Below are 16188 nucleotides of genomic sequence, written 5' to 3'. Positions count from 1 at the left end.
TGATGGAGCTGTGAATCTTGATCTAAACTGTGTGCAGGGCGTGATGGAGCTGTGAATCTTGATCTAAACTGTGTGCAGGGCGTGATGGAGCTGTGAATCTTGATCTAAACTGTGTGCAGGGCGTGATGGAGCTGTGAATCTTGATCTAAACTGTGTGCAGGGCGTGATGGAGCTGTGAATCTTGATCTAAACTGTGTGCAGGGCGTGATGGAGCTGTGAATCTTGATCTAAACTGTGTGCAGGGCGTGATGGAGCTGTGGGAGTTCCAGCAGAAGCATCCTGACCTGGACATGACTCCTTGGCTGAAGAAGAATTCTCCAGCTGTGCACGCCTTCATAGAACAAGGCTTTACTGCCATCGGTGCAAAGATGCAGCCTCTTAAAACAGGTACACGCCTGGCAGCACGTCTTATACCAAACAGCAGGTAACACCTGCAGCACGTCTTATACCAAGTTCCTGAGAGCAGGTAACACCTGCAGCACATCTTATACCAAGTTCCTGAGAGCAGGTAACACCTGCAGCACGTCTTATACCAAGTTCCTCAGAGCAGGTAACACCTGCAGCACATCTTATACCAAGTTCCTCACAGCAGGTAACACCTGCAGCACATCTTATACCAAGTTCCTCACAGCAGGTAACACCTGCAGCACATCTTATACCAAGTTCCTCACAGCAGGTAACGCCTGCAGCACGTCTTATACCAAGTTCCTCACAGCAGGTAACACCTGCAGCACGTCTTATACCAAGCTCCTCACAGCAGGTAACACCTGCAGCACATCTTATACCAAGTTCCTCACAGCAGGTAACACCTGCAGCACATCTTATACCAAGTTCCTCACAGCAGGTAACACCTGCAGCACATCTTATACCAAGTTCCTCACAGCAGGTAACACCTGCAGCACATCTTATACCAAGTTCCTCACAGCAGGTAACACCTGCAGCACATCTTATACCAAGTTCCTCACAGCAGGTAACACCTGCAGCACATCTTATACCAAGTTCCTCACAGCAGGTAACACCTGCAGCACATCTTATACCAAGTTCCTCACAGCAGGTAACACCTGCAGCACATCTTATACCAAGCTCCTCACAGTTGTCTTTCCTGTAATATGTATTGCCATACACCACTCGAGTGACTACATCACTTGGGGCTTGATATTGAACATCCCACAATCGAGGGAACTCCCTGAACGGAAACGACTCGTTCATCGTGAAGACGGCCTACTTGACTCATCTGCAAGTACCAAAATGAAGCCTATTGTAGCCAATTTTATTTTTTAAAAGAGAGAAATAAGGGGAGAGGGCAAATCAAGCGTTTATTCATCACATGCATACCGGGGCATACAGTGAAATGCGGTTGGCCGTGCCCGCTTTGATTGTGCAATAAAACAATACTAGTAGTAGTAATAATAATATAACTAGAATAGACATGGTAAATAGACATGGTTACTTTGAACAAGCTTGTTCTAAATGAATAGTTCTACGTTCTATATTTTGAACACCTCTCTCCCGCCTTCCAGAATTTGTTGCGCATGTCCATCATTGCCATCTGCTGGCAACTCCTTACGGGTTCTCTCTCCTAAATACTGTTGTAGATGGGACCCCCCCCCCTCTCTATGTTAAGATGGTTATATTTCTATGCCTAAAAGTGGAACTAAATGCAACACTGGGTGTCTTCAAGTGCATTTGTCTCGACATAGATGGAATAATCTAACAGTCATGTGTCCGTTCTCCATGCCAGGAGTGTCCAGTGCCTTGCCTACCAACTCGGCGGAGGAGAAACGTAATATTCTCCGTGAGCGCAATAACAAGGTACTTTTTACGCTCTTATCACACACGCAATACATGCACAACACAGATGTCAGTCAAGTAAACTGCAGTAGATGTAGCAGGGTACCTAATGGTACTTTATTTTTTTACTTTCACACTATGTGTTATGACTAGGGATGTCCGATATTATCGGCCGACCGATATCATCGGCCGATATCGGCAGTAAAATGTGATATCGGAAAATATCGGTATCGGTAAAAAAAAACATTTTTTTTTTTTTTTTTTACATTTATTTAACCTTTATTTACCCAAGCAAGTAAGAACCAATTCTTATTTTATTTATTGTCAAAAGTATGCATGTTGGTTTAATTCAACAACAAGAGATATGTAATGTTAATTTTTACTTTTTTAATTATCATATTTTGCACAGATAATGCTTACATTTAGAAAGCCTTTTGAATGTATCCAGTGAAATTATTAATTACCTGAAATTATTCAGTTTTTTTGGGGGGAAACCCTGCATATATCGGTATCGGTTGATATCGGTATCTGTATCGAAATTAAGAGTTGGACAATATCGGAATATCGGTATCGGTAAAAAAGCCAATATCGAGCATCCCTAGTTATGACTGTTTCTATTTGGACTAACTTATGTTCAAATTAGGGATGCTCGATAGTGGCTTTTTTACCGATATTGTCCAACTCTTAATTTCCGATACCGATATCAACCGATATCACATTTTAATGCAGATATCGGCCGATAATATCGGTAGGCTGATAATATCGGACATAATTTCTATAGAATGTAAAATAATAATAATAATTTGAAAACCGATACCGATATTTTCCGATATCACATTTTAATGCCGATATCGGCCGATAATATCGGACATCCCTAGTTCAAATACAACTAAAAACGACGTGTAAACACATCATCGGCGGAGAAAGGGTTAAATTAACTGCATTCGTTTTGAACACCACACACGCTGATCAGCTGGATCGATATGAAAACATTGTAGGGTGAAGTTGATGTCATGTAATCCTTTTGATAAGGGTTATTCCAAAAAGAATATTCCAATTGTCTGATCGCGATTTCCAGTATTGATGTCCATCTGGTCCCGGACATAATTTGGCACAATTTATGGATCGAGTGTGGTAGATGCGCTTCGAAGTGGTCGGATGAAGCGGTTTACTTGGCTCCGTCTAAATTCTGCGCCTGGAGGGGTTTAAATGTGACACAGGGTGAGATATAAGGTTTCAAAGGGTGGGCGATACTGCCACCAAGCAGGATGCGGCCGGTATTGCACTTTGGCGATCTCAGAATGATTCCCTATATGGGAACACCGAGGTCTGTGAAATTAATAATGAATAAAAATATCGAATAAAAGATCTCTGGTCTGGCGCCCAACACATGGCGAGTTAACCCGGGATATCTCGGGTCTGGCGCCGAATGTGTTAAAGGGGACATACGTTGCTATTCCTAGAACTATTTGGGCAACTTTACACAATTCCTGTGAGTCTATTGAACACATCTGTAAGGTTTTATTAAAAAAAAAAAATCATTGTTTTATATTAGAAAAATCATTGTTTTATATTTCTAATAAAGTACTCAAAAGCCACATTTTTTTTCACTGAGTGACAGTCATCCACAGTCTGCGACTGGCACAGAGAGAGATGGGGAGAGACTGAGGGGGATACTAATTAATTTTGCCGCGGGGGGCTAGGGCCGTCTTAAATACTTCGTTCGATGGGCATGGGATTCGATTATGATAGAGAATTTTTTTTTTTTTGCAAAATCAACTCTGCCTCTCTGTTAATTACAACAATCAATGCTGTTATTTAAGATGAGGTCGGACTCGGCACTGACAGATTTGTGTTCATTGTGCTGCTTTTATAAAGCCTCAAATGTCTGCTTACAATAATTCATGGAAGCAAAGTGTTTAGTTTGTCTAAGGTTTAAACAACTAAGATTTAAAAAGGTTTAAACTTTACAGCACTGACAAAGTTGAACAAAGTGCTGTACAAGTCTCACAAAAATTTCGAAGTAAAATCTAATCTCTGCCCCGAAGCTTCGAATTCCAAAAAAAAATCGAAGGTCAGCCCTACGGGGGGCATAATCCCACGGGACAATGCATTGGTAACTTGTTTCAAATGACAATATATACCTCTGTGATTATTATTGTACGGATCGGAATAAGGGCGTGCGCGTGGGAGCATGTGCAAAGATATTAGTGATATGCTAGTGCTCCCGACTCGAGAGAGACGACAGCGTGACGTATGTGTGCTCTGTCGCGAGTGTGTAAACTAAGCAGGGGCAGACAGCTGAGGAGAGATCGCTCAGAGAAACGCAGCGTATGAGCCTCTCTCTATCCGTTTCTCCCCCTCTCTCACTCTCTGCCTCTCCCTTTTGAGGAAGTGTCGGGTTTCACTATGCGCTACAACCACAGCCAATCTGATCACAATCAGCTCCACCAGCTCCCAGTTACGTCACCGAGCGAGTTAAATCAGAATGACCTAATTAACTGGAGGAGGAAATCGTTTGTCTCAACTGAATGAGAGCAATCCGCCAATATGGTATTTGGAGACGCAGACCCATTGATACTAACCCCTATTACTATATAACAATGCTAAACACTGGAAAAAGCCATTTATAATGCATGTCCCCTTTAAGAGCTTGAGGGTGCTTTCACACCTGAGCTCTTTGGTCGGTTTTTAACTGACCAAAGAAAATGGAAAATGTAACTTTTTGCCCTCATCGTTGGACCCTCGTGGCCTCCTACTGGTTGCCCAAGTTTGAAAACCACTGACAGGATATGGAGCAGCAGTGACTGAACTTGTGTTTGCCCCTCTACCCCAGCTGAAGGAGACCGAGGAACGTCCCACCCCAAACCCCCTGCTCTCCAAGTGCCCCGGTCCTCCCTCCCTGTCCTCTCGTCTCCAGAACCAGCCACGCCCACAGAGCTCTGCCCCTTCCTTTTAACCTTTTAATCTGTATATATATAATTGTGTTTTATTAATTTTTATGTATAAGATTGTTATTTTTTATGTATTTTTTTAATCGATTAAATGGACCATTTTATTCTTTATGTATATGATTGTTGTATTTTATGTATGTTTTTTAAATTAATTAAATTGACCTTATCAAAAGTATACATGCGAGTGTCTAGTCTTTCCCTAAACCATTTATTTACATTTGTCATCGCCATCTTAACCCTTTCACTGCCACACGACAGAAGGTTAGCCCTTTACTATCACACAACCGACGGCAATGCTCCATCATTGGCTCCGCATCCGCAGAGCTAATGATGGAGCATCGCCGTCGGTTGTGTGATAGTAAAGGGCTAACCTTCTGTATTGTCACAGTGAAAGGGTTAACCGGCTGTCGTGTGGCAATGAAAGGGTTGACCCTTCTCTTTTGTCGCCAACTGTTCTTTCCAAACCACCTGTGGAGCCTTTCTTACGCGGCTCCTTCTCTCAAGATGCAGCTCAGCCGGGCGCCCCCTCATGGCTGCACCACATGGTGCCTGGCACACCCACGCAGCCGTGCCGAGCTCTCCTCCCGCTCCCGGGGCATCGGTTGTCTCATGTCCTCCCCACTTCTTCTCCCGTTCACCCTCTCCTCCTCTGTCGGTCATGTCTGACCATGAAAAACGCTAAAAAAAAATCTTAAAAAAAAAAAAAAAAAAAAATACAACTTAGCAGCAGTTATGAATGAGATGAAAAATGTGGTTACTTGGAGTGCTGATGAAAATGCTAATGATATTGACATACCGGTAAGTCGTACAGTACTCTTAAAGATGGTGGTCAATTAAGTGGCACAAGTGGATATGTTTATTTGATGAGGTGCCAAACACGCATAGCATGAAGGACATGCAGTTTTCAATAGATATGGCCATTCAAAGGGCTTGGATAAAAGCGTCGGCTAAATGTAAATGATGCCCGTTTTCAGATTTGGATAGTTTTATTTGCCATTATACTAAAAGTACAATGGGATTCTTACTGTTTGCTCTACAACATAAATTAATAAAAAGCAACAATTAACAGGATGAAAAAGCAGGCATTTATATACAATAAACTCTGTGCTATGTGATGTCCAATAACATAAGTATAAGTAAGGGATGCAGCACTTTCACTGCCCTTTCTGTGATGCATCCTTATTCAAACCAATAAAGTTGAAGAGCCACTTGGAGGTCCATTTCAAGCGGGCCGTTGCCTATGAAGGTAAATTTTGACCAACATTCTCTGGGAAATGCAAATGGAGTTATAGTAGAGACCAATTCCATTTGAGAAATTAATCAAAACTAACCCTTCTGTGATGTCTGGCAGATTCAGATGTTGTGTAGCTTATTCAATTGACGGCAGTTCCTCCAGGGCCCTCGTCCATCAGTCTCCATCCACTTCTATCCATTCTTCCCTACCTCCTTCCTAGCTGGGTTGTCAATTAAAATATATATGTTAGTGGTGGGACTCGATTAAAAATGTTAATCGAATTAATTCAAGACGTTATATCGCATATCAATATTTGATGCGAAAAGCAACATTTTTTAATTCAAATGAATTTTGGTATACGATTGAATCAATGAATGTACATACGTTTAAGCAGAAAAATCCTGTATTGGCTACTACACAGACCAACGGATCGATGCAATTTTTAACAAAGTGCAGCAATTTTAGGAATAATATATATATATATATATAGCCCAAAGGACCTTTTGTAAACTCAAGCACTTTCGAGGTAAAAGTAAAACGCAGTACTTTCAAGTACATTCCAGAACAGTTGACCATTGAAAGAAATCAAACTCTTGATCTCAATTTCTTATTAAATTTTTTTATGAACAAACCAGACTAAGAAAAATTTTTTATTTGCGATTTATTATACTTATAGCACATGCATGAGTCTGGTCTCCTTTGAAAGGTAACATTCTTACACGATAAAGAAAAATCATCATGCGATTAAATGCATCAATTTTTTTTAACTGAATTCTTTCTGTAGTTAATTAATCGAAATGTATGAGATAAATTCCCAGCCCTAATATATATATATATATAATAAAATTGACAAACTGGTTTAGGCAACTTAGGGCTTGCGTCCATCTACCGCATTTTTCCAGCCCCGTCCCCCATGTCTTTGTGGCAGATGAGGCCTTCCCTCTGCGAAGGCACATTATGAGGCCCTACGTAGGGAGAGAAGAGGGTCTTCAACTACAGGTAACATACCTGTCATGTATGTCCCTATGCCATAAATGTCATGTATGTCATGTATGTCATATATGTTATGATGAATTGAAAATGGGGGACCCTGATGTAAACAAGACAAACGTCTTTCTCTGGTCTGCATCCCCTTAACAATTGTGTGTATTGAGCCGTACTGTATTGTACCCATTCAGCAATCTGTTAAATAAAGTTTTCATTCATTCAGGCTTTCCCACACCAGAAGAACAGTGGAGTGCTCCTTCTGCATCATGGCGGCTCACTGGAGGCTGTATAGGAGGGTGCTGTGTGTCTCCAGAGGTTAATAATAATAATGCATTTTATTTATAAGGCGCCTTTCAAGGCACTCAAGGTCGCCGTACAACAATTTAAAAACAGTTAAATTCACAATCACAATCCATTAAAAGAAAATCGGACAAAAAAATTAAAAAAGAATCAGACATACGCCTGCCTTGCGGAGAAAGTTGTGAAAGCAACATGCATGCTCCACAACTTCATGAGGTATATATAAATATCTGTCAAATGTCCTGATGAATTGAAAATGGGGGACCCTGATGTAAACAAGACAAGTCTTTCTCTGGTCTGCATCCCCTTAACCGTTGTTTGTATTGAGCCGTACTGTATTGTACCCATTCTGCAATCTGTTAATAATGTTTTCAATCAATCAATCAATCAATCAATCAGGTGGGACGATGGATCTGTGCCGGTGCCAGCAGAGCCACTCCCTGGTGCCCAGGCCCTCAGAAGGATGGGAAGCAACAACGCCACCAGAGAGGCCATTATTGTCAGGGAAACCTTTACTGGGTACTTCTCAGCAGCAGGACAGGTGCCACGGTGGGATCATCTGAGGACCTCCTACTGCTACCTCCTGTATTCACCTGGATCATCTGAGGACCTCCTACTGCTACCTCCTGTATTGACCTGGATCATCTGAGGACCTCCTCCTGTATTCACCTGGGATCATCTGAGGACCTCCTACTGCTACCTCCTGTATTCACCTGGATCATCTGAGGACCTCCTACTGCTACCTCCTGTATTCACCTGGATCATCTGAGGACCTCCTACTGCTACCTCCTGTATTCACCTGGATCATCTGAGGACCTCCTACTGCTACCTCCTGTATTGACCTGGATCATCTGAGGACCTCCTCCTGCTACCTCCTGTATTCACCTGGGATCATCTGAGGACCTCCTACTGCTACCTCCTGTATTCACCTGGATCATCTGAGGACCTCCTACTGCTACCTCCTGTATTCACCTGGATCATCTGAGGACCTCCTACTGCTACCTCCTGTATTCACCTGGATCATCTGAGGACCTCCTACTGCTACCTCCTGTATTCACCTGGGATCATCTGAGGACCTCCTACTGCTACCTCCTGTATTCACCTGGGATCATCTGAGGACCTCCTACTGCTACCTCCCGTATTCACCTGGGATCATCTGAGGACCTCCTACTGCTACCTCCTGTATTCACCTGGATCATCTGAGGACCTCCTACTGCTACCTCCTGTATTCACCTGGGATCATCTGAGGACCTCCTACTGCTACCTCCTGTATTCACCTGGGATCATCTGAGGACCTCCTACTGCTACCTCCTGTATTCACCTGGATCATCTGAGGAGCTCCTACTGCTACCTCCTGTATTCACCTGGATCATCTGAGGACCTCCTCCTGCTACCTCCTGTATTCACCTGGGATCATCTGAGGACCTCCTACTGCTACCTCCTGTATTCACCTGGATCATCTGAGGAGCTCCTACTGCTACCTCCTGTATTCACCTGGGATCATCTGAGGACCTCCTACTGCTACCTCCTGTATTCACCTGGGATCATCTGAGGAGCTCCTACTGCTACCTCCCGTATTCACCTGGGATCATCTGAGGACCTCCTACTGCTACCTCCTGTATTCACCTGGGATCATCTGAGGAGCTCCTCCTGCTACCTCCTGTATTCACCTGGGATCATCTGAGGAGCTCCTACTGCTACCTCCCGTATTCACCCAAAGGCTCTTTTCAGAGCCACCCCACTTTGTTTTGAGAGAGTTGTTCCCATGCTCAACCAAGATTATCCTTGTATCCAAAATTCTTGGACGGTGACTACAATAACTATTTATTACCAACAATTTTGTATAAATGTTATTCATAACTAGCATTAATGTTTTGGCTATTACGATGCAAATCAAGATTAAACTTTGACCAATGCATATATACAGATAATACAATATGGGCACGCACACAGGTACATTTTAAGACATTGAACTGATTATTAAAACAGTGTGTTACATATTTATTTATTTACAGATCATCAAATAAGGCACAGGTAAATTGAACTGATTACAATTAAATTAAATCATTAACCCTTTCACTGCCACACGACAGAAGGTTAGCCCTTTACTATCACACAACCGACGGCGATGCTCCATCATTAGCATCAATCCGCGGAGCTAATGATGCTAATGACGGAGCATCGCCGTCGGTTGTGTGATAGTAAAGGGCTAACCTTCTGTATTGTCACAGTGAAAGGGTTAACCGGCTGTTGTGTGGCAGTGAAAGGGTTAAAAACAAGCAAACCTAAAAACAATTGAACTGATTACAATAAAACAAAGTAAACCTAAAACTAATCTGAAAACTCTACCTCATGCAAAAACTGCTGGAACTTCATTCGAACAAGGGAGTTTTTGCGGCCATCTAATCTACCAAAAGCTGGTAGCAGGCTTAATAAAAAAAATGCATCCCCATTGACTGGTACTGGGACTGGCAGTTTCCTGATTATCCACAGTGTTTCCTGCTGGTAGGTAGTCAGGGCCGCGGTGGTGGTGGAGGTTCGAGCCCTGCGGTTCTGTCCCCGCGGACGATAGGGAGGCCAGGGACCTCCCTCTGTGCAGCAGGTGGAGCAGGTATCTCCGCTGGTGGTACAGAGTGGGCCAGGGTTGTGGCAGGACCAGGAGCACAGCGGCTGACTGGGATCAACTGTGATCCCCCCTCCTCCTCACTGCTCCAGTGCTCCAGCCTTGGGTCGTCTGGGTGACACAATATTTCAGTTTGGAGATAAATTACTAGAATAATTCAATTTAAGTTTCCAGTTTTCCACGAAATGCCAAAGCTATTGTTATATATATATATATCGGATAGTTTGCCATTATGTAAACAAACCTGATTACATCAGTGGTATCTCGCACACATTTTGAGAATGTTTAACAATAAAAACCTTGTGACTGGAAATGTTATCTGTCCATCTGTGTTAAATCTCTGTACCGCTTTTGACTAGTTAATATATGATCAACTAGTATACTAGGCAAGACACTAGGTTACAGTCTGACGGCGTTCTTATAAACAACAGCCAAGGTTGAGGAGATATGACATTTGGCCTGGACTCCAGTTTGTGTGTGAAGACATAAAAGCCATAGACTCATTCTTTGTTATGATTCTTCTCATATTTATCATATCTGGTATCTCATATAAAATATGTATTTAATGTATGTCTGACCAAGACCTCTTTGTCACTTTCTGGTCAGACGCTGGTGTGTCTCTGATGATGAACTGATCACTTTTTTCTGTGGCCATGGAAACAGAAATAAACTATGTTCTATATTTTTATACAAATTGACTCCTACAGCTTCACTGTTTGGCTCATTTGAATATTCCACAACAACCTTCATCTCCTACTCCCTGCTTGCACTGAAGTGATCAGGCCCTAAAGTCAATACCTCTAGCATATATGTAGCAGGGTGGATTATCCCTGCTTTATGGGAGTGGTTGTACACGGCCACCTGGTAGCGGGATGCAGTAGAGTTTAATCTAGCTGAACCCCAGTCTTTGGGCCCGGAACGTCGAACTGGAGGTCGGGCAGCAGGAGCGGATGGGGCCCAGGATTTACTAACCTGGGGGGTGGTACTCTGGTCCTCCTCGCCCTCCAGGGCGGTCAGCATGCTCCCATCTACGTCTCCTTTATATAAGGCCTTGTCAAGTATCGGATACAGGGTTATATCTTAATGTGGTTAATATGCAATAGGTTCACACTAGGCACCGGGTGCTCTCACTCACAATACAGGGGAACGTTATTCCCCAAAATAGGCACCTTGTGCTCATTACATTAATTCTACTGCCCTGTTTTGCGGTGGGGAAGACCCAGGTACATATTAAAGGAGTTCAATGGGAAATTCAATAACGTCACACAATTATTACACTCAAAAAGAAATGACATGTGGGCCCACGTTACCAAATAAAAGATCCTAGCTAAATCTGGCTTAAAATGGTTGGGGTACCCCTAGACGCTGCTGCTAGCGTTCGTTTCGAATAGATATTGTTTTGGCACACTGAGTACCGCTGTACTTAACAGAGATGGCGGGTCCACTCTCACCACCACTCGTCCGGTGGACAAGATGGCCGTCGGGCGATCCCGCGGGCCGGGGTAGACAGCCAGCGGGCCGGGGTAGACAGCAGAGGCAGTGGCATAGCTGGAGGAGCGTGCTGTGTTGTGGCGACCTCTGCTGGAATAAGAGGTGTCCTCGGCTGCGTCTACGAGACGTCCACTGCGGGGCTGAAGGCTGAGCTGGCGCGCGCTAAGCTGTGGGCTACCTTAAACACAGCTAAACTGTGGGTCTTGGTGGACCCTCCTGCTGTCGCCTATACAGCTAACACAACGTGGCTATGTGCACCACCTGTCTTCAGCGACGCTCGCCTAGTGGTACACTCAGAGTCACTATAGCCGTTAGCAGCAAGCTAATATACCGCTTCAACTTCTAGGATAACCAGTGTTATCTACTGAAGTTTGTTCTTCTTTCCGTTTCACTGTTCACACACTTCTCTATCGCTTGTACTTCTAGGATAACCCGTGTTATAGCAGAGTTACTCGTTCTCTCCCGTTGCTCTTCAACGGGGCTCTTCGAGAGCACACGTCCGTTCACGTTCGAGTTCACTGTCGAAGAGAACTTCCTCCTGTTCCGCCCTCCAGGTAACCAGCTTCTCACTCGCTCGCTCCTTCCTCCTCCGCTCCTCCTGCCACCACCGCCCCCTGCTGGCGACCGCAAACTGGTCCCACAATGGGACACTCAAGGCAGGAAGAAAGATGATTTAATGTCACGTTAATGATCCTATCGAAGCCGGAGGGAAGAAGAGAACCTCGCATTATTAGTCCGGGCGAGATATCAAAGAAAAACACTGGTTATCATGTCTTTGTGCACACAGGGGAAGTAACAGGTTAAGTCAGCACTTCTGAATAATAGAAGAATATTCAGGATGCTACATATATGATGGAGACATGGAGCCAAGCAAGGAGTCCACAGTCTGCTGTCTCTCCATCTCCTCCCTGAAATGTGTGCTGGTCTCCCTGTCCTGATATAAGGTTCTAAAAAAAACTCAGGACGCTCAAAAACATCCACCTCTTTCTTTCTCCACCTTCTGCTCCACTCTTCTTCTCTTTCTCAGCCTTTCTATCTTTTCTATAATTTGTCCCTCAGGTATTTCCATTTTGACTGGCATGCAACATTCACCTATAATCAGATAGCAGTGACAATTATTATTAAATAATGACATATTATGTAAAAGGTATCAGATTGACATCGCTAGCTAACGGTAACTAACAGCATTAGGACCAACGCTAACAATATAACAACGTCGGATATCGTTTCGTACAGTGGATGATATAAACAAATATAGGCCTATAACTCACACTGTACATTGGAATGCTGACAAAGCCATACATGGTCATTTACTGTACAACTGGGTTAGGACATTTGTAGGGGCCTCCTTGCTCAACCCCCTCCCCTCTCACACACATTTTCGAAGAATTACAGGGGATTACAGACTGAACAGAACAGGGGTGGATGCAGCGTGATTTCGGCAAATCGTTTGGTAAAATGTATTCTCATTATTATATTATGTGGCATATCAGATAGGCAGGCTATTAGAAATAATCACTGTATTGTATTGGCTGGCTATTTTGAAGTCAAATATTCACAATGTCTTATCTGAGACTTTTGAGGACAGGCATTTTTACTTTTTACAATAGGGTACAGATATGCTGTTTTGCTGTAGATGATAGTTTGGTAAAGAAAGCACATTACCCTATATTTGTGCATTTGTTTGTGTTAACCAATATGTCTTTTTGTTTGAACTATTATTAATTTGGTTGATTCTAATTGTGTTTATGTTCTGTTAACATATTTGTGGACTCAGCGTCAGGATCAACTGGGTAAGAGAGGGTTCTCATTTCTCCTTTACTTAAAGGTGTGTATGCGAGTGTATTCATGCATGTATGAGTTAATGCATTTGTGTGTGTGTGTGTATGTGTGTTGTAAGGGAAAATTATTTATGTATGATATCTCATTTATAATGTACAAAATTCACAATTAGATATATTTGATCTCAGAGCATAAACTGACTGTCTGTCCGTCCAAAGGTTCGCTTATGGCGGAAACGTGCGATCCACGTGCTGATAAAGGCGCGGGCCACGTCGGAAGAAGATGTCGAGGCGAGGGGAACGGCTTCCGGCCATCGGGTGGTCCTGTCCACCATAGTGAACAGGTAGGTAAACCCGTGAGAGGAAGGAAGCGGGCCCACGAGGTCAACGTTGACGTGGTCGAATCTCCTCTCGGGAACTCGGGAACTACGTGTCGACCCAGGCCATCACGTCTTTCTTGAGCCCTCGCCACACAAATTTCTGTGACACCAACCTGCTCGAAGGCTTCCTACCGGGGTGAGACAGGTCGTGCACCGCCTCGAAAGCCCGCCTGCGCCAGCCTATAGGGACCAGCGGCCGGGGGTGCCCGGTGGAGAGGTCACAGAGCAGGGACGTGCCCGAGCCGCCAATCGCGATGTCTCTGAGGCGCAGACTGGTATCCGCTGTCCTGAGGGCCTGGATGTCGTGGTCGGAGGCCTGTTCCGAGCCCATGGCGACGTAGTCGAGGCCCAGTTGCACAGCTCCGATGACGACCCTGGATAGGCAGTCTGCGACCACGTTGGCTTTCCCGGCGATATGCCGTATGTCTGTCGTGTATTCAGAAATATACGAGAGTTGGCGCTGTTGTCGCGCGGACCACGGTTCAGCCACCTTGGACATGGAGAACGTGAGGGGTTTGTGGTCGACGAAGGCCGTAAACTCCCGGCCCTCCAGCATGAAACGAAAACCAGAGGCCGAGGAGCTCTCTGTCAAATGCGCTGTACTTGCGCTCCCTGGGGGTCAGTTGACGGCTGAAAAACGCCAGCGGTTGCCGGTCTTGGTGGCCGCGAAGGCTGTCGTCCTCTCGGCCGTCCAGTCGACAGGCTGGTTGGGGGACTTGTCCTTCAGAGCCTCGTAAAGCGGCCGCATGGTGTGGGCCGCCCGGGGGATGAACCGGTGATAAAACATCCCCATCCCGAGGAATTCTCTGAGTGCTCGGGTCGTGTGAAAGCGGAAACGGCTTCCACTTTCGACGGGAGGGGGGCGGCCCCCCTCCTGTCAATGAGATGTCCGAGGAACTGTATGGAGGTCAACCCGAACTGGCACTTAGCCGGGTTGATGATTAGGCCGTGTTGGCCAAGCCTCGTAAAGAGGCATCGGAGGTGCGCCAAGGTGCTCTTCGGGCGATGAGCTGGCAACGAGGATGTCGTCCAGGTAGACAAAAATAAACGGCATGTCTCTAAGCGTCGAGTCCATTAGCCTCTGGAAAGACTGTGCCGCGTTCTTAAGTCCGAACGGCATCCGTAGGAACTCAAATAGACCGAAGGGTGTTACCACCGCCGTCTTCGGGACGTCCAAGGGGTGTACCGGCACTTGGTGGTAACCGCGTACCAGGTCTACTTTTGAAAAGAACAGCTTACCCGTCAGGTGCCCTGAGAAGTCCTGGATGTGGGGGACCGGGTAGCGGTCTGGCGTGGTAGCGTCGTTGAGGCGTCTGTAGTCACCGCACGGTCTCCATCCCCTGTCCGCTTTGGGCACGATGTGCAGCAGCGAGGCCCAGGGGCTGTCCGAGCGTCGGATAATCCTCTCCATGTTGGCAAACTCTGACCTAGCAACTGCTAGTCTGTCAGGGTTGAGCCGGCGGGCCCTAGCGTACACGGGAGCGCCTTGAGTCTCGATGTGATGCTCGACCCCGTGTTTGGTGGTCGCGGCCGAGAACGTAGGCTGTGTCAAGCCGGGAAACTCCCGCAGTAGGCGTTGGTACACGTCACCTTCTGCGAGCGAGCTGGCCAGCCCGCTGTATACTACTTCATTGCGCACACATGTCAAGGAAGCATATGTCTGGGCGTCTACCAGGCGGCCGTGCCTCACGTCCACGAGGAGCCCATGTGCACAGAGGAAATCCGCCCCGAGTAGTGGGAACGAGATGTCGGCCGTGACAAACTCCCACGTGAACCGCTGTCCCCCAAAACACAACTCCACGGTCCTCGTGCCGTAGGTGCGGATCGGGTTACCGTTGGCGGTCGTCAGTCGCGGACCCCCATCCCCGCCGGCGGTGTCCTCCACCGTCGCCGGTAGGACGCTTGAAGTATCTTTCACTTCATTTATATCTATTCTATGATCGTATAGTCTTTTACCCTTCTCTCTGCATTTTTTTTTTTTTGTATTTTATTTTTTTATAATTTTTTATACAAACATAAACAAACATGACAACACACGATAAGATATACAAGCATTAGTTGTCAGAGCACATCCAATGAAATCACATTTTAGTTAATTGACTTATATAAGATATACCCCTAATACCTGTTATCTAAAAACCTACACACATATGCTCCAGCTCGAACCCCCCCCTCCCGGACCCCACCTTGGGTAGTACCTCCATTATCCCTCGCACCTAACCAGACACTACCATTATAAGCTAGCTTTTATTCTCTCCACCACTTCTAACCACATTGACATTTTGGATTCATTGAGACCCAGAATTCTTGCTGTAGATATTTCTTGATAAATCACATCGAGATATGTAAGAAACCAAACTTTCCGGCACATTTTTTCCGGTTGAAACCAGCGTGATGCGATCAGCTTTTTAGCTACTGTGATACCCGATAAAACCAATCTCTTTAGCTGTGGATTTACTGCAAACTCAAAAACATCATTCAATAGTAATACCGAGGGGTGTACAGGTATATTCCAAGATACGAGTTTTGATAATTGTTGGGTTACATCTTTCCAGAATGCCTTAACTGGAGGGCAGTCCCAATACATGTGCATAAATGTCCCTTCGTCCCCATTTGTACATTGGGAGCATTTGGAGTCTTGTTTAAG

General features: G+C 45.1%; 1 protein-coding gene across 1 annotated transcript in view; it reads left to right on the top strand.

Moving 5' to 3' along the window:
• LOC311226137 (cytoskeleton-associated protein 5-like) overlaps nucleotides 1–1252 on the top strand; it is a gene marked incomplete at its 3' end in the record, with an annotated part of 83354 nt that extends 82102 nt beyond the window's left edge. The window contains exons 38-40 of the mRNA XM_084311511.1: nucleotides 243–387; nucleotides 509–1054; nucleotides 1179–1252. Of these exons, the coding sequence (XP_084167637.1) occupies nucleotides 243–387; nucleotides 509–1054; nucleotides 1179–1252 (765 nt within the window). The remainder of the gene's footprint in view (nucleotides 1–242; nucleotides 388–508; nucleotides 1055–1178) is intronic.
• Between the last annotated feature and the right edge of the window lie 14936 nt (nucleotides 1253–16188).

The sequence above is a fragment of the Notolepis coatsorum genome (genome assembly GCF_963971535.1).
Source record: "Notolepis coatsorum genome assembly, chromosome: 3".
NCBI lineage: Eukaryota > Metazoa > Chordata > Actinopteri > Aulopiformes > Paralepididae > Notolepis > Notolepis coatsorum.
Note: the sequence above shows the minus strand (reverse complement) of the source record. Positions and strands in the feature narration are given on the sequence as shown.